The sequence below is a fragment of the Phaenicophaeus curvirostris genome, chromosome 5 (assembly GCF_032191515.1).
Source record: "Phaenicophaeus curvirostris isolate KB17595 chromosome 5, BPBGC_Pcur_1.0, whole genome shotgun sequence".
Taxonomy (NCBI): Eukaryota; Metazoa; Chordata; class Aves; order Cuculiformes; family Cuculidae; genus Phaenicophaeus; species Phaenicophaeus curvirostris.
The window spans coordinates 1,446,931-1,464,654 of record NC_091396.1 but is presented as its reverse complement, the minus strand read 5'-3'; the positions used below and the strand labels follow the sequence as shown (position 1 = coordinate 1,464,654).

At 65.6% G+C, this 17,724-nt stretch overlaps 2 protein-coding genes across 3 annotated transcripts in view; one reads left to right on the top strand and one right to left on the bottom strand.

Annotated features, from left to right (window-relative positions):
* PLEKHG3 (pleckstrin homology and RhoGEF domain containing G3) overlaps nucleotides 1-3,457 on the top strand; it is a 14,387-nt gene extending 10,930 nt beyond the window's left edge. For both annotated transcript variants that reach the window (XM_069857217.1, XM_069857216.1), the window contains exon 15: nucleotides 153-3,457. In XM_069857217.1, the coding sequence (XP_069713318.1) occupies nucleotides 153-2,195 (2,043 nt within the window). In that variant the 3' untranslated portion in view covers nucleotides 2,196-3,457. The remainder of the gene's footprint in view (nucleotides 1-152) is intronic.
* Nucleotides 3,411-17,724, bottom strand: part of SPTB (spectrin beta, erythrocytic) — a 27,405-nt gene continuing 13,091 nt past the window's right edge. The window contains exons 15-36 of the mRNA XM_069857210.1: nucleotides 17,576-17,713; nucleotides 15,913-16,672; nucleotides 15,637-15,839; nucleotides 15,464-15,554; nucleotides 14,547-14,693; nucleotides 14,181-14,444; nucleotides 13,386-13,601; nucleotides 13,186-13,275; nucleotides 12,820-13,095; nucleotides 11,778-11,908; nucleotides 11,333-11,537; nucleotides 10,866-11,240; nucleotides 10,537-10,781; nucleotides 10,304-10,442; nucleotides 10,145-10,229; nucleotides 9,229-9,425; nucleotides 9,050-9,144; nucleotides 8,678-8,765; nucleotides 6,542-6,711; nucleotides 6,274-6,447; nucleotides 6,091-6,133; nucleotides 3,411-5,279 (exon numbers count right to left, since the gene is read on the bottom strand). Of these exons, the coding sequence (XP_069713311.1) occupies nucleotides 5,124-5,279; nucleotides 6,091-6,133; nucleotides 6,274-6,447; nucleotides 6,542-6,711; nucleotides 8,678-8,765; nucleotides 9,050-9,144; nucleotides 9,229-9,425; nucleotides 10,145-10,229; nucleotides 10,304-10,442; nucleotides 10,537-10,781; nucleotides 10,866-11,240; nucleotides 11,333-11,537; nucleotides 11,778-11,908; nucleotides 12,820-13,095; nucleotides 13,186-13,275; nucleotides 13,386-13,601; nucleotides 14,181-14,444; nucleotides 14,547-14,693; nucleotides 15,464-15,554; nucleotides 15,637-15,839; nucleotides 15,913-16,672; nucleotides 17,576-17,713 (4,288 nt within the window). The 3' untranslated portion in view covers nucleotides 3,411-5,123. The remainder of the gene's footprint in view (nucleotides 5,280-6,090; nucleotides 6,134-6,273; nucleotides 6,448-6,541; nucleotides 6,712-8,677; nucleotides 8,766-9,049; nucleotides 9,145-9,228; nucleotides 9,426-10,144; nucleotides 10,230-10,303; nucleotides 10,443-10,536; nucleotides 10,782-10,865; nucleotides 11,241-11,332; nucleotides 11,538-11,777; nucleotides 11,909-12,819; nucleotides 13,096-13,185; nucleotides 13,276-13,385; nucleotides 13,602-14,180; nucleotides 14,445-14,546; nucleotides 14,694-15,463; nucleotides 15,555-15,636; nucleotides 15,840-15,912; nucleotides 16,673-17,575; nucleotides 17,714-17,724) is intronic.

The window sequence follows — 17,724 nt, the reverse complement described above, 5'->3', positions numbered from 1 at the left end:
TCTTCTTCCCAGTGCACCCCACATCGCTCCCGGGGCCCCTCTTGCTGCTCCTGGGGCGGCTGCAGCCCCTCAACCCCAGCTTGGCCAGGCCTCTGGGAGCAGCGTGGGGTCCCCCCGCAGCCTCTGACCCCCCAAAATTTGCTCCTGCGCAGGCTGGGGGGCACCCGCCGCCGTCACCGGAGGGACCCGGGAAGGTCAGCGCGGCCCCACAGCCCCAACCCGGGGGTCCCGAAGGACCCGAAGCCCCATCCTCACCGCGACGCCCCGCTCCGAGCGAGCCCGAGCGCCCTGCGGAGGATCTGCAGGGTTTGAGCAGCGAGGAAGAGGAGGAAGAAGAGGAGGAAGGAGCGGCGGGCAGCATCCTGCCACCCTCGGTGCTGGACCAGGCGAGCGTCATCGCCGAGCGCTTCGGTGGCAGCTTCTCTCGCCGCAGCAGCCTGGCTCTGGAGGGGCCGGCGGGGCGGCTGGGCAGCCGCAGCGGCAGCGCGCTCAGCCTGGACGCCGCGGGACCCCAGCTGGAAAGCGGGGAGCCCGGGGAATCCGAGAACCCCGTCCCTTCACCTGAACCCCTCTCCGGAACCCGCCGGGAGTCCCTGCTCTCCAGCCGCGACCGCTTGCTGCTCGACAAGATCAAGAGCTACTACGGGCACGCCGAGCACCACGACGCCGGCTTCGGCGTCCGCCGCCGCGAGAGCCTCTCCTTCATCCCCAAAGGCTTGGTGAGAAGCAGCGTCTGCCGCATCAACGGGCTCCCCTGGGCCCCGGGGAGCCCCGAGACACACAGGGCATCGCCGGGAGAACCGTGCCAGGAGAATGGGCCACGGTCCCCATCAGTGGTACCCAGGGCATCGCCGGAGGAGCCGTGCTGGGAGAATGGGACACAGTCCGCATCCATGGCACCCAGAGCATCGCCGGAGGAGCCGTACCAAGAGAACGAGTTGCAGCTCACACCAGTGGTACCCGGAGCATCACCTGAGGAACCGTGCCAGGAGAACAGGCTGCAGCCCGCATCCATGGCACCCAGGGCATCACCGGAGGAGCCGTACCAAGAGAACGAGCTCCAGCCCGCACCAGCGGTACCCAAAGCATCACCGTGCCGAGAGAACGGGCCGCAGCCCACGCTGGTGGCACCCAAGGCGTCTCCGGAGCAGCCATGCCAAGAGAACCGGCTCCAGCCCGCATCCGTGGCACCCAGGGCACCTCTGGAGGAACCGTACCGCGAGAACGGGCTGCAGCCTGTGTCCATGGCACCCAGGGCATCACCGGAGGAACCGTACCAAGAGAACGAGCTCCAGCCCGCACCAGTGGTACCCAAAGCATCACCGTGCCAGGAGAAGCGGCTGCAGCCCACGTCCGTGGCACCCAGGGCGTCTCCGGAGCAGCCGTGCCAGGAGAACGGCCCGCAGCCCGCGGAGCCGCTGCTCATCGTGGAGGAGGACGATGCGTGTGCCGGGGGCTCGGTGTCACCGGCCGTCGCGGCGCGGCGGCTGCTGCTGACGCCGGCGCACGCGGGCACCAAGGTTTACCAGCTGGCGCGGCAGTACAGCCTCCGCATCAAGAGCCGCCGCGCCGCTGCCCGCCGCGCCCCGCTGCCCCCCCAGCTGGCACGAGACCCCGGGGCCGGCGCCCCGGCCGCGCCGCGAGACGAGGGGCAGGTGGCGACGTCCCCCGGTGCCCCCCGCAGCCCCCCCAGCCCCGAGCCCTTCGCCTGGCCCGACGTGCGGGAGCTGCGTGCCCGGTTCGGTGCCCCCCGGCCGCCGCCCGTGACCCGCAGCCGCTCGGCACCCGACGAGCCGTATCGCGGCGGGCGGCCCGCGGGGAAGGAACGTGGCGGTGGGCGAAGCCGGAGCGCCGAGACGGGGGGTCCTGGCACCCCAGGGCCAGCGCCGGCGCGGCACAGCAGCGACGGGGCGCTGTGGGTGACGGCCGAGGCGCCCATGGGTGCCGGGCAGCGGGTGCTGGTGCTGGAGCGGCTGCCGGCGCCCGCCGAGCCGCCCGCCTACGTGCAGATCCGCTCGCCCACCACGCGCGAGAAGATCTGCTTGAAGGCGGTGGTGGAGCGCTGCAAAGCCTACCAGGCCTCCGAGGAGTACCGGCGGCGCTGCGCCGAGCCCCCCGGCACCCCCGAACCCCCCCGGCACGGCCTCGTCAGGGACCTGCGCCAGAAATTCCAGACCCTTGACGCCGCCAGCTAGGGGGGAGACCCCAGGGACCCCAAACCTGCCCGGGAGAAGAGGCACCACGTGGACCCTTGACCTAGGAGAAGGGGCATCCCATGGATTCTCAACCTACCAAGAAAAAAGGGGACCCCATGGATTCTCAACCTACCCAGGAGAAAGGGGACCCCATGGATTCTCAACCTACCCAGGAGAAAGGGGACCCCACGGATTCTCAACCTACCAAGAAAAAAGGGGACCCCATGGATTCTCAATCTCCCCAGAAAAAAGGGGACCCCATGGATTCTCAATCTCCCCAGGAGAAGGGACACTGAACAGACCTCCAGCCTACCTGGAAGAAGCAGCACCCCAATGGACCACAAACCTACCCAGAAGGGAAACTATGTGAACCCTCAACCTACCTAGGAGAAGGGACACCCCATGGACGCCAAACCTATCTAGGAGAAGGGACACCACGTGGATCCTCGACCTACCTAGGAGAAGGGACACCACGTGGACCCCAAACCCACCTAGGAGAAGGGGTACCTCATGGACCCTCAACCTACCCAGGAGAGGGGGCACCCCATGGACCTCAAATCTATCTAGGAGATGGAGCACCATGTGGACCCTCAACCCACCTAAGAGAAGGGACACCCCAGGGACCCCAAACCTATCTAGGAGATGGAGCACCATGTGGACCCTCAACCTACCTGGGAGAAGGGGCACCCCAGGGACCCCAAACCTATCTAGGAGATGGAGCACCATGTGGACCCTCAACCTACCTGGGAGAAGGGGCACCCAATAGACTCCAAACCTATCTAGGAGAAGGGACACCACATGGACCCTAAACTTACCTAGGAGAAGGGTCACTCAATAGACCCCAAACCTATCTAGGAGATGGAGCACCGTGTGGACCCTCAACCTACCTAGGAAAAGGGGCACCCCATGGACCCCAAACCCACCTAAGAGAAGGGACATCACGTGGATCCCAAACCGACCTGGAAGCAGGAGCACCACACGGACCCCAAACCTACCTGGAAGCAGGAGCACCCCAGGGACCCCCAACCTGCCCAGGAGAAAGGGTGCCTCGTGGACCCCAAATCCATCCAGGAGAAGGAGCCCCGTGGACCCCCCGCTCTGTGGAGGAGCAGGACCCCCCTGGAGCCCCGGTTTGCTCGGGAGAACACTGGAGCCCCCCGACCCTGCGGAGAAGCAGGGACCCCCCAGCCCGCAGCCCCCCCTGCTGCGCCCACCTCGCTTTCACATCTTTATTAGAAAAAAAAAAACCAAAAAACAACAAACCCAAACTGACCCCAAACTTTCCTGTCTGGCTGCTGAGCCCGCGGAGGTCGCCGTGGGGCGCGGGGGTCGCCGTGGGGGCCCCCCCCAGTGCCGATGCTCTTTGGTTGGTGCGTGTGGGGCTCCCCTGTGCCCGCACGCCGGGGGTTCGGGGGGGGGTTATGGCTTTGGGGGGGCCCCCACAGGGATCCCCCCCGCCCCGGGGGGCTGCACACGCGTGTGTGTGTGGGGCACGCGCAGCCCCGGGGGGTGGGGGGGGCGGCTGCAGGCAGGGGCATGCAGGGACGCGGGTGTGCGAGGGGTGGTGGGGCACGGGGGGGGGGCTACGCACACGCGTGTGCACACGTGTGCATGCAGGGACGCGGGTGTGCACGGGTCTGCTGCACACCCAGAGCTTAGGGAGCACCTGTGCACACGTGTGTGCATGCAGGGGTGCGTGTGTGCACGGGTCTGCTGCACACCCAGAGCTTAGGGAGCACCTGTGCACACGCGTGTGCATGCAGGGGTGCGTGTGCGCACGGGTCTGCTGCACACCCGGAGCTTGGTGGCACCTGTGCACACACGTGTGCATGCAGGGACGCGGGTGTGCACGGGTCTGCTGCACATCCAGAGCTTGGGGAGCACCTGTGCACACGCGTGTGCGTGCAGGGACGTGTGTGTGCACGGTTCTGCTGCACACCCAGAGCTTAGGGGCACCTGTGCACATGTGTGTGCACGCAGGGGTGAGTGTGTGCACGGTTCTGCTGCACACACAGAGCTTGGGGAGCACCTGTGCACACACGTGTGCATGCAGGGACACACATGCTGCACACCTGGAGCTTGGGGGCACCTGTGCACACGCGTGTGCATGCAGGGACACGCGTGGTGCACACCCGGAGCTTGGGGGTTGTCTACACGCATGCGTGTGCACATGTGTGCATCCAGGGATGTGTGTGTTTATGGGGCTGCTGCACACCCGGACCTTGAGGGCACCTACGCACACGCGTGTGCACACGCATGCATGCAGAAACGTGTGTGTGCACTAGGCTGCTGCACACCCAGAGCTTGGGGGGCACCTGTGCACACGCGTGTGCGTGCAGGGACGCGTGTGTGCACGAGGCTGCTGCACACCTGGAGCGTGGGGGTGCCTACACACACGCGTGTGCACACTTGTGCATACAGAAACGCATGTGTGCGCGGGGCTGCTGCACACCCGGAGCTGGGGGGGTGCCTACACACATGTATGTGCACGCGTGTGCATGCAGAAACACGTGTGTGCACGGGGCTGCTGCACACCTGGAGCTTGGGGGCACTTACACACGTGTGTGTGCACGCGTGTGCATGCAAGGCTATGTATGTGCAAGGGGCTGCTGCGCGCCCAGAGCTTGGGGGGTGCCCACGCACACGCGTGTGCGCGGGAGCCGCTGGGCCCCTCGGGCTGTGCCCACGTGGAGAGGCGCCTCGGCACACGCGTGTGCGCAGGGGGCCCGTGCCCGGGGATCTCGGTGTGATGCGTGTTCCCTGCCCCGCAGGCGTGTGCAGCCCTTCCAGACGGTGCCACCCGTGCATCCACGCACAAAATCCCCGCACACGCGTGTCCATGCGCCCCGACTCCCCCCCCCCCCCAGCCCCACCTGCCCCCCCCCCCACCCCGACCCCGGCACACGCGTGTGCTCCCCCCAGGCGGGGTTATTTCTTTTTGGGGAAGAAGCTGAACCGTTTCTCCTTGTCCTTGCGGGGCAGGGGGGGCGCGGGGGGCAGGGGCAGGCTCTGCGCTTTGCCCCGGCTGCCCTGGCACTCGCTTATGGCTGAGCTCAGCCCCTGCAGCCAGGCCTGCAGCTCCTCCTGCGGGGGGGGGAACCCGGTCAGTGGGGGGCTCCCCGGAACCCCAACCGTGTCCTCATGGCACCCCATGTCCCCTGGGCACCACCAGACCCCAACCACGTCCCCTGGGCACCCCCAGACCCCAACCACATCCTCCTGGCACCCTGTGTCCCTTGGGCACCACCAGACCCCAACCAAGTTCTTAGGACACCCCGTGTCCCCTGGGCACCCCCAGACCCCAACCACATCCTCATGGCACCCCGTGTCCCTTGGGTGTCACTAGGACCCCATTGCATCCTCATTGCACCCCGTGTCCCCTGGGCACCCCCAGACCCCAACCAAGTTCTTAGGACACCCCATGTCCCCTGGGCATCACCAGACCCCAACTGTGTCCCCTGGGCACCACCAGACGCCAACCATCCCCTCATTGCACCCCGTGTCCCCATGGCACCACCAGACCCCAACCACATCCTCATGGCACCCCGTGTCCCCTAGGTGTCACCAGGTCCCCACCGTATCTTTATTGCACCCCATGTCCCCTGGGCACCCCCAGACCCCAACCATCCCCTCGTTGCACCCCGTGTCCCCTGAGAACCACCAGACCCCAACAGTGTCCTCATGGCACCACCAGACCCCAACCAAGTTCTTACAACACCCCGTGTCCCCTGGGCACCTCCAGACCCCAACCCTGTCCTCATGGCACCCCGTGTCCCCTGGACATCCCCAGCCCCTCCTCCAGGTCCTGATGGCACCCTGGGCACCACCCCATGTCCCCCCGTGGCATCTCCAGGCACCGCTGGCCATCCCCATGTCCCACCAGGACGTCCCTCACCTCATCCTTGCCGTGGAAGAGCCACTCGCTGCCGTTGCTGAGCCTGGGGACGAGAGCACAGGGGGTGACATGAGGCTCGTGCCACCTCGTTCCGTGCCACCTCGTGCCATCCCACCTCGTTCTGTGCCACCTCGTGCCATCCCACCTCGTTCCGTGCCACCTCGTGCCGTGCCGGAGCTTTACCTGAGTTTGAAGACGTGCTTCTTCTTCTTGTAGCCAGCGGCCACCTCGCAGAGGGCGTCTCGCAGGGCCAGGGGCTCCTCGCCGTGACAGGGCAACCCCAGCGCCCGGCTCTTGGCGTCCTTGAAGAAGGCGAGTTGGCCACCTCGCAGGACGCAGTACCGCGTGCTCCACGACCTGCGGCCACACCGGTGCGTCCACGTCACCTGGCGATGCCACCATCGCCACCACCTCGGTCTGGCAGCGACGCCGAGGCCACCACCGCGCCTACCGGTTGGACGCCCGCTTGGTGGCCGCCTCCAGGTCGTGCTTGCGGCCGAGGTAGCCCTCCAGCTGGACGCTGCAGGTGCGAGCGGGCAGCGTGGCCGGTTCCTCGGGCTCGTCCCGTGGCACCCGTGGGCTTGGGGACGGTGGCTCCTCCTCACCGGTTGTCCGGGACAGCTGCCGCAAAGCAACAGCCCCGTCACACCGTGGTGTCACCACCCACCACGTCCTCAGGTCCCTTCTCATCTCATAGTGGAACATCCTGAAATCCCTTCTCCCGTGGTGGAACATCTTGAGGTCCTGTCCCTTCCCATGGTGGAACAACACGAGGTCCCTTCTCCTCCCATGGAGCATCTTGAGGTCCCATCTCCTCCCATGGTGGAACATCCTGAGATCCCTTCCCCTCCCCTAGTGGAACCCTGCACATAGGTCCCTGTCCCCAGCGAGGGCTGGTGGCCTGGTGGTTGGTGCCAGCATGGGGTGGTCACTCCCAACCCTTGGTGACCCACGTGAGAGCTGGTGGCTACTGGAAGGAACCCAGTGAGGAGCTGGGACATGGTGGTCCAGCACTGGGACCAACGTTCTGCTGGATTTGAGGTGATGGGGGTGAGCGGAGACGGCCGCCCTGGGAGCCACCAAGGTGTTGTACCACACCCAGGGGACTTGGGGACAGTGGGAGGTGCCAGATGGGATCTGGGCGTCCAGCAGATGGGGGACAACAAGCAGGTTGAGGGGCAGGGCACGTCCCCTCCTCCATCCAGTGATGTCCCCCCCAGTCCCACATGGGGACATCAAGGTCCCACACCGAGGGGGAGAAGGGAAGCGTGTCCCCAAGCAGTTGACAGTGGCCATGTCCCCAAGCAGCCAGAAGATGCCCCTGTCCCCAAGGAGCCAGAAGCTGCCTGTGTCCCCAAACAGAAAGAGGAGAAATCCCGTCCCCAAAAGCCAGAAGCTACCCGTGTCCCCAGGTAAGCAGAAGAGGTTCCTGTCCCCAAACAGAAAGAGAAGTCCTGTCCCCAAGGAGCCAGAAGCTATCCATGTCCCCAAGCAGCCAGAAGCTACCCCTGTCCCCAAGGAGCCAGAAGATGCCCCTGTCCCCAAGCAGGAAGAAGGGAAGTCCTGTCCCCAAGGAGCCAGAAGCCACCCATGTCCCCAAGCAGCCAGAAGCTACCCCTGTCCCCAAGTAGGCAGAAGAGGTTCCTGTCCCCAGGCCAGAAGATGCCCCTGTCCCCAAGCAGAAAGAAGATGTCCCTGTCCCCAAGAAGCCAGAAGCTCCCCGTGTCCCCAAGCAGAAAGAAGATGTCCCTGTCCCCAAGAAGCCAGAAGCTCCCCGTGTCCCCAAGCAGAAAGAAGATGTCCCTGTCCCCAAGCAGGCAGAGCAGAGCAGAGAGGCTGTCAGGAGCAGGAGGTGGTTGGCACACGGGGTGACGATGCCCTGAGGATGATGATGCCCCAAGGGGTGACGATGCCTTGGAGGGTGACAATGCCCCGTGGGGTGATGATATCTTGCAGGGGGCTGATGCCCCACACAGTGATGATGCCCCTTGGGGCGATGATGCCCGTGGGGTGAGGATGACTTGTAGACTGAAAACCCCAATGGATGATGATACCCAGGGGTTGATGATGCCTTGCAGAGTGAAAACCCCAAGGGATGATGAAGCCCATGGGTTGATGATACCCATGGGGTGACGATGCCTTGTAGAGTGAAAACCCCAAGAGATGATGATGCCCATGGGTGATAATGCCCATGGATGACGATGCTCAGGGGAAGACGATGCCCATGGGATGATGATGCCCCAAGGACCACATGTTGAGGGATGCTGTGAGCGCAACCAGCCGTGTGGCGTCCCCGTGGGTTCCTCCTGGGCCACGCGCCGCCTCGCCAAGTGCAGACGGTGGTGGAATCTACCCATCCCAGAGACACCCATGGGTGACCACGCAGCACCCGCGCGCCCGGCCGGCTGGTTTGGGGTCACATTTAGCATTTATTCAACACAAAGCGAGGAACAAGGCGAGGAACAAGGCAAGGGTGAGGGTGCAGGGAGCTGTCACCATGCCACGGGGTCACCAGGAGCGTGCAGGACATGCAGGGAGATGGTTTACGGTGTCTCGGGGAAGGAGAAAGCTAAATTCAAGAACTGACCGGCTCTGGTCCGTCGGTGGTGGGCAGAGAGGTGTCCTGAGCGCTCTCGCCCTTCCTCTTCTCCTCCTCGTCCTCCTCCTCCTCAGACCTGCGGCAGCGAGGAGCCCGCTCAGCGCCCCCAAAATCCCCACCAGGAGCAGGGACCAGCTGCTCTGCCGTCCCACCAAACCCAAACTTCGTCCCCTGCTTTTCATTTAGAATCGTCGAATCGTAGAATCACCAGGTTGGAAAAGACCCACCAGGTCATCGAGTCCAACCATTCCTATCTGCATCGATTTAACGTGCTGGAAGGGGAAGCAGCTGAACAAACCCTTTGAGAAAAGGGAAGCTGGAGGAGATGCCCACGTCCCCTGGGATCTCGTCATCTCTTACCCAGCCTCCAGCTCTCCGTCCAGGTCCAAGTGGTACTCGGGACCTTCCACGCGCGTCACCCCATCGCGTAGCGTCCGCCCGTCCAGGAGCTCCAGCTGCCAGGGAAGGGGGCAAAGGCGTTAAGGGCTGGCGGGGAAACTGAGGCAGGGCAGGGGAGGCGAGTCCCGAGCCTTCCTCACCGTCGTCAGCTTCCTCAGGGCGGCGATGCGCTCCTCCCAGGTGGCCGAGGACTTCTCGAAGGCCTCGTGGCGCTTGAGCAGCTTCTCCACCGCGTCCACCGTCTGCCCGTAGTCGCTGCTGGCCAGGTAGGGCTCCTGCGCCATCAGCCACGACTCGGCCACCGTGGCGTCCCGGGAGAACTGGCAAACCTCCAGCGCTGCCGGCAGGGACCAGGAGCGCTCAGCACCCCATCACCACCACCACCACCACCATAGAGTCATAGACTCACCAGGTTGGAAAGGACCCACCGGGTCATCGAGTCCAACCATTCCCATCAGTCACTGACCCATGTCCCTCAGCACCTCGGCCACCCGGCCCTTAAACCCCTCCAGGGAAGGGGACTCAACCCCCTCCCTGGGCAGCCTCGGACACTGCCCAATCACCCTTTCCAGGAAATATTTCATCCTGCTGTCCAGCCTGAGCCTCCCCTGGTGGAGCTTGAGGCCATTCCCTCTCGTCCTGTCCCCTGTCCCTTGGGAGAAGAGCCCAGCTCCCTCCTCTCCACAACCTCCTCTCAGGGAGTTGCAGAGAGCAAGGAGGTCTCCCCTCAGCCTCCTCTTCTCCAGGCTGAACCCCCCCAGCTCTCTCAGCCGCTCCTCTTCTTCTCCAGCCCCTTCCCCAGCTCCGTTCTCTTCTCTGCACTCGCTCCAGAGCCTCAACATCCTTCTTGTGGGGAGGGGCCCAGCACTGACCCCAGGATTCGAGGAGCGCTCTCCCCAGGGCTGAGGCCAGAGGGAGAAGAACCTCCCTGGCCCTGCTGGCCACGCCGGGTCTGATCCAAGCCAAGATGCCCTTGTCCTTCTTGGCCCCCTGGGCACCATCACCATCACCCCCTGGCTGAGCCCCGGTCCCCTCCGGCACTGCCGACACACTCACAGAGCCGCAGCCGCTCCCAGCGCTGCTCCCACGTCTCCATCATGGCCCTTCTCTTCTCCACCAGCTCCATCAGCTTCACCTTGATCTGCCAGGGGGACACCATCAGGGTCTGACCCCGGTGGCCCCGTCCCCTCCACTCTCGCTGCCCGCCGCCCTCACCTCGGGCGAGTCCTGGTGCTTGCGCTGCAGCAGCTTCTTGCCCAGCTCGATGCAGGCGGCGAAGCTCTTGGCGCGGGCATCCACCTCAGCTCGGATGCCCTGGTGGTACTTCATGAGGAGCTCCACTGAGGAGACGTCCCTGGAGATGGAGACGTGATGGTGTCAGTGGTGGCATCGGCGCCGGCGCCGGGTGCCCGTGAACGGTGCCGGGTGCCCGCTGGGCGCATCCATACCTGGGTTTCTCCTGCGTCTCGATCTGCCGGACGGTGCTTTCCATCCAGGAGAGCAGATCCCGCGCCATCCCGAAGAAGCGATGCTTGTCGGCCGTGTCCACCAGCCGCGCCCGGCGCCCGCTACACGCCTCCAGCAGCTCCCGCAGCGCTCGCGCCACCTCCTGCTCCTGCTCCTGGATGCCGGCCGCCTTCTCCCCGGCGTAGGCGGCCTGCAGCCGCGCCGCCGTCTCCCGAAACTGCTGCACCTACCCCGTGGAGACGGAGAGCGTGGAGCACGGTGGGTGCCAACGGTGCCGGGCGTCCCCGCGAGCTCCGGGCTGTAACCTCACCTGCGTCTCCAGGAGCCGGAGGTCACGCTCGAAGGCGCTGTGCATGCGGTGAAAAGCCTCCACGGTGCCCGCGTCCTCGCCCAGGTCCTGCGGCAGCTCCCGGCGCCGGGCGGCGATGAGGGCCAGCAGCTCGGTGCCGTCGTAGAAATACTTGTGGAGGTCGTGGGAGGCGGCGAGGAGCTGCATGCGGGTGTCGATCAGCTCCAGGAGGTCGGCCCAGCTCTCGTTGAGCCCGTCCTTCCACTCGGCCATGGTGGCCGCCTCGGCGTGCCCGGCGTCGATCAGGTCCTCGATGGCCAAGTTCACCCGGTCGACGCGTTCCTGCCCCACGCTGCCCGTGTCCCGCGCGAACTCCCGAAACTTCTCCCGCAGGAGCTGCGCGAGGGAGAGAAGAGTCCGGTTGGGCCCCTTCGAGACCCACACACACGCGGGCATCACGGCGTCCAGCCCCGCGCCAGCATCCTCACCGTGACGTGGTCCAGGTCCTGCCCCATCTCCTGGGAGGAGGCGACCACGTCGCGCTCGGCGATCCACTGCTCCAGGTCGTCCACCTCCCGCTTCAGCTGGAAGAGGTGGGACATGTTCTCCAGGCGCCGGCGGCGCTCCTCAGCCGCCTCCTTCAGCCCCGCGTAGTGCTTGTCCACCTGGCCCTGCAGCCGGATGATCTGCTCCCTGCGCGGCCCCGGCACACAGACACCCCAGTTCTCACCCGGGAAAAGACGTCCCCAACCCATCCGTGGTGCCAGCTTGGGGACGACTTGGGGGACGACCCGCTCCTGGCCCCGCGTCCCCGTGCCACCGCCTCCTCGATGCAACAGGGGCGATGCCAACGCCAACCGGGGTGGCAGCCAGCGCCAGCGGAGCTCCCACCGAACCCCCCCGACCCGAGGGACACGCGGTGGTGGCACCTACCCCTCAGGGTGGCCGGCGGAGAGCAGCTGCTGAGCCCTCCCCGCCAGCTCCTTGATGGTTTGGCCGTAGTCCTCGATGGAGCGCAGCTGCCGCACGTGTCTCTTCAGCATCACCGAGCCGCTCTCCTCGTCCTGCGGCACAGCAGGCACCGGGACCCGTCAGCTCCCGGCACGGACGTGGGACAAGGACCAGGGTCCAGCCCCAGCGCCCACCCTGTCTAGTGCTTGGAATGGTTCAGTGATTGATGGGAATGGTTGGACTCCGTGATCCTGTGGGTCCTTTCCAACCTGGTGATTCTATGATTCTATGGATGGACTGTGTGTCCCCAGGGCTCAGTGCTGGGTCCAGCCCTGTTCAATGTCTTTATCAATGACCTGGATGAAGGCATCGAGTGCACCCTGAGCAAGTTTGGAGATGACACTGAGCTGGGTGGGAGCTGGATCTGCTGGAGGGGCGGGAGGCTCCAAAGGGATCTGAACAGGCTGGATCCATGGGCTGAGACCAACGGCAGGAGGTTCAACGAGGCCAAATGCCGGGTCCTGCCCTTGGGGCACAACAACCCTGAGCAGCTCCAGCCTAGGAGAAGGCTGGCTGGAAACTGCCTGGAGGAGAAGGACCTGGGGGGGTTGGTTGAACAGGAGCCAGCAGGGGCCCAGGGGGCCAAGAAGGCCAAGGGCATCTTGGCTTGGATCAGAAATGGTTCAGACTGGACATCAGGAAAAACTTTTCCCGGAAAGGCTGATTGGGCAGTGTCCGAGGCTGCCCAGGGAGGGGGTTGAGTCCCCTTCCCTGGAGGGGTTTAAGGGCCGGGTGGCCGAGGTGCTGAGGGACATGGGTTAGTGATTGATGGGAATGGTTGGACTCGATGATCCGATGGGTCCTTTCCAACCTGGTGATTCTATGATTCTACGGTGCCGTACGCCGTGGAATGACCCGGCACAGCACGGGATGGCGTGCGGTGCCATGAGCAGGTGTGCGGTGGCACGGCGCAGCCCGGGTGCAGGTAGGACATCCCCGGAGGGCACAGAACCACCCCCCTCACCTTCGGCTTCTCCTCGGGTCCCATGAAGAGCTCCTGCTCGCTGATCCAAGCCTCGGCCTCGCCGGCATCCAGGTAGTACTGCTGCGCCTCGCCAGCCTCCCGCAGGCGCCGGTGCCGGGCGGCCGCCTCTGCCCGCAGCGTCTCCCACAGCTCCCGCAGCTCCCGCGCTCGCGGCTCCAGCTCGGGGCTCAGCCCAGCGCCGCTCAGCGCCGCCTGGGCGCGGCTCAGCACCTCGGCCACACGAGGCCCGTGTCCGGCCAGCTCCTTCTGCAGCGTCTGGGGGCGAGAACGGGGCGTCACGGTGGGGCACGCGGCCGTGACCAGGCTCAGCCTTGGGTTGGGTGGCACCGCGGTGCCCGCACTCGCCTCGTTCCTCTTGGCCAGGCGCTGCACGCTCGGCAGGTCGGTGCCGTGCTCCGTCAACCTCGCCAGGGGCAGCCGCTCCTGCACCCACAGCTGTGGGGAAGAGCAACCCCCTCAGCGCTGTCTGGCACCTACGGGTGCTCCCGGCACCTACGGGTGCTGCCGGCACACCGGACCCCCCCCACCCCAGCGATGATGCTCACCGTCTCATCCTCCAGATCCCTCCCGAGCTGGAACATGGCCTTGGCGGTCTCCAGCTCCATCCTCCTCCTCCCCAGCGGCTCCAGCAGGTCGCGGAATCGCCGCCGGAGCCTCTGCTCGTGCCCGTCGGCATCCGGCTCGTCCCCGGCAATGGGGGGTCCCTGCCACTCCAGCTCGTCCAGCTCCTTCATCCGCGCTCCCACTTGCTCTTCCAGTCTCTGCGTGGGGAGAACCGTGTGAGCCAGTGGGGTCACGGAATCACGGAATCACTTGGTTGGAGACCTTTGAGATCATTGAGTCCGACCATCCCCATCCATTATTAAACCGAGATCCCTGAGCACCTCATCTGCCTGGATTTTAAACCCCTCCAGGTATGGGGACTCCACCACCACCCTGGGCAGCCTCTGCCAGGGCCTGAGAACCCTTTTTGTGAAGAGGTTTTTTCCTGATGTCCAAGCTGAACCTGCCCTGGTGCAACTTGAGGCCGTTTCCTCTCATTCCATCACCTCTCACTCAGGAGAAGAGCCCAGCACCCACCTCCCCACAACCTCCTTCCAGCAGAGAGCGATGAGCTCTCCCCTCAGCCTCCTTTTCTCCACACTAAACATCTCCAGGTCTCTCAGAACCTCTCCTAACCCTCATTTCTCCACCCCTGCGAGATGGAGACCTTCATGGAACCACCCAGCCCTGTTCAAGACCACAACCTAGCACCTCAGAGCCCCCCCCAGCCCCAACCCGGGGGCTCCCCCATGGGTGGGACCCCAACACCTCCCCAGCCGCTCGGTGCCCCCGCTCACCGTCAACTTCTTCAGCTGCAGGTTGGTGGCGGTGAGGTCCTTGGCGGGCTCGGCGCCGCGCAGCTCCTGCTCCGCCTGCCGCAGCCAACTGTCCAGCTCACCGTAGCTCCGGGCGTAGAGCGTCGAGCGGTTGGCCTCGAAGAGCTGCCGGCCCTTCTCCTCGGCCGCCCGGCGCAGCCCATCCCACCGCTCCCGCAGCCGCTCCAGCTGCTGCGCCACCGCCTCCCCGTACTGCGGCTTGCGACTCGCCAGCTCCTTCCCTTCCTGCCAGCAACGCCAAAGGGATCGGTGACCACCGCGTCCACACCGGCACGGGGACCTCCCAGCCAGCTAAGATCAGGGAGGACTCCAGGAGCTGGTACCCACCTTCTCGACCTTCTCCAACCAACTCCGGTTGGCCGCCAGCTCGGCCATGAACGCCTGGTGCTTCTGCCACTTGCCGTGGAGGCCACGGGCTTCTCCGTAGGAGGCATCCAGAGCCGTCAGCATCTTCTCCTCCACCCAGGCATCGAGCTGCAGGGGTGAGGAGCATTAGGACTGAGGGTCTGGAGGCTCCAAAGGGATCTGAACAGGCTGGATCCATGGGCTGAGACCAACGGCAGGAGGTTCAACGAGGCCAAATGGCGGGTCCTGCCCTTGGGGCACAACAACCCTGAGCAGCTCCAGCCTAGGAGAAGGCTGGCTGGAAACTGCCTGGAGGAGAAGGACCTGGGGGGGTTGGTTGAACAGGAGCCAGCAGGGGCCCAGGAGGCCAAGAAGGCCAAGGGCATCTGGGCTTGGATCAGACCCGGCGTGGCCAGCAGGGCCAGGGAGGTTCTTGTCCCTCTGGCCTCGGCCCTGGGGAGAGCGCTCCTCGAATCCTGGGGTCAGTGCTGGGCCCCTCCCCACAAGAAGGATGTTGAGGCTCTGGAGCGAGTGCAGAGAAGAGAACGGAGCTGGGGAAGGGGCTGGAGAAGAAGAGGAGCGGCTGAGAGAGCTGGGGGGGTTCAGCCTGGAGAAGAGGAGGCTGAGGGGAGACCTCATTGCTCTCTGCAACTCCCTGAGAGGAGGTTGTGGAGAGGAGGGAGCTGGGCTCTTCTCCCAAGGGACAGGGGACAGGACGAGAGGGAATGGCCTCAAGCTCCACCAGGGGAGGCTCAGGCTGGACATCAGCTGAGGGACATGGGTTAGTGATTGATGGGAATGGTTGGACTCGATGATCCGGTGGCTCTTTTCCAACCTGGTGATCAAAAGACTCGGCTGGTGGGGACCCCCCGGTGCCACCGCCCGTGCCGTGTGCCTACCTCCCGGCAGTTCTGCAGGAAGCTCTGCAGCTCGTGGTTGTCCTGAAGCAAACCCGTTGCCTCCTCCACCTTGGCCGCGATGGCCCCGTGCCTGGTGGGGCGACAGGAGATGGGAACCATCATCCCTGCTGCCCCCGCGCTGCCGCTGCCCGCGACCCCCTCTCCGCACTCACCGCTCCTGGAGAGCCTGGCACTTCTCGGTGATCTTCTCAGCAAAGATGTTCCCCTCGGCCGCCAGCTTGGTGCCGCCGGCCACCACCTCGGGGACCTTCTCGGCGCTGCTCTCCACGCCGGCACAGAAGTCCTGGAAGCGGCGCAGGGCGGCGGCCGAGCCCTCCAGCGTGGTGGGTACGTCCAGATGGGCCAGCGTGTATTCCTGGGGGGACACCAAGGGCTCTCAGCATCTTTTTGAGGTCCCCGCGAGCCAAGAACCCCCCTGGGGCACCCACCTGGTTGGTGAGGAGGATCTCCGCCTGCTTGGCGTCGCGGAGGAACTCCTGGAAGCCGCGGCACTGGGCGAGGAAGCGGTGCCGGGCTTGTGCCATCCTGCCTAGGGCGGCCCAGCCGGCTTCCACTCCCCGCAGGCGCTGCCGCAGCCCCTCGTACTGCGGGTCCGTCTGCTCCCCCACCACCTTCTCGCCGGCTTCCACCAAGGCGGCGAAGGCGTCGGCGTGCTCCTGGGCATCCCGCTCGGCGGCCTCGTGCCGCTGCAGCAGCTCCTCGGCCTCGGCCAACGCCACCGGCACCTCGTCGGTGGCCGCCACGGCTTTCTGAGCCCCGAAGAGCCAAGCCTGGAAGTCATCCAGGTCCTGCAGGAAGCGCCGCAGCTGCCCGGCTTCGCCCAAGGAGCTCGCTTGGTCCCGCAGAGCCGCTTGCAGCTCGTCCCACGCGGCCGCCGCCGCCGCCAGCCGCTCGGCCACCTCGGCGGCCACCTCGGGGCGTTCCTGGGCCAGCGGGTCAGCCTGGGCGCGCAGGGCGGCCAGCCGGTCCTCGGCGAGCGCCAGCTCCCGCTCGATGCCGTAGAGCTTGCGTTGGGTGGCCAGGACGCCCGCCAGGTCCCGTCCCAGCTCGGCGGTGGCTTCGACCGCCCGCGCCTTGCCCTGCAGCCACTGCCGCGTCTCCTCGCACTCCAGGCGGTAGTTGAGCAGCCGCAGCGCCGAGCCCACCGCCCGGCCACGCTCCGACAGCAGCGCCCCGAAACGCTCCCACCTGCCCGGAGGGGAAGGGGGAGGTGGCACCGGGTGCGGCCAGCGGGGACGCGTCCCACCACCTGCTCACCTCAGCATCACCTGCTCAAGCCCAACACCAGTCGCTCATCCCAGCATCACCTACTGGTTCCGGTGTCACCTACTTGCCCCCAACATCACCTACTCAACCCCAACACCAGTTGCTCATCCCAGCATCACCCACCGGTCCTGGTGTCACCTACTCGCCCCCAGCATCACCCGCTCCACCCCAACACCAGTCGCTCATCCCAGCATCACCCACCAGTCCCGGTGTCACCTACTCGCCCCCAACACCATCCACTTGCCCCAGCGTCACCTGCTCACCCCCAACGTCACCTACGTGACCCCAACATCACCCACTGTCCCCAGCGTCACCTGCTCGCCCCCAACGTCACCTACTCGACCCCAACACCAGTCGCTCATCCCAGCATCACCCACCAGTCCCGGTGTCACCTACTCGCCCCCAACATCACTCACTGAGCCCAGTGCCACCTGCTTGCCCCCCAGTGACACCCACTCGCCCCCAACATCACCCACTCGACCCCAGCATCACCTGCTCACCCCCAACATCACCTCCGTGACCCCAACATCACCCACTCGACCCAGTGTCACCTGCTCACTCAGTGTCACCTGCTCGCCCCCAGCATCACCTGCTCACCCCTTGGTGTCACCCATTTGCCCCAATGTCACTTGCTCACCCCGGCATCACCCACTGGTCCCAGTGCCACCCACTCACCCTCAACATCACCCACTCGATCACAGCATCACCTGCTCGCCCCCCAGCATCACCTGCTTGCCCCCCAATGCCACGTGCTCGCCTCCAGCATCACCTACTTGCCCCCTAGCATCACCTGCTAGCCCCCCATGCCACCTGCTCCCCCCTTACCTCTGGTTGAGCTGCTCCTGGCACTGCCGGACGTGGGGGCTGCGGGGGTGCCCGCTGGCCAGGAGCCCGTCGGCTGCGCGGTTGACGGCGGCGACCTGGGGGGCCACGGTGGCCACCTCGAGCTGCAGCCCGTCCAGCCTGCGGGGACA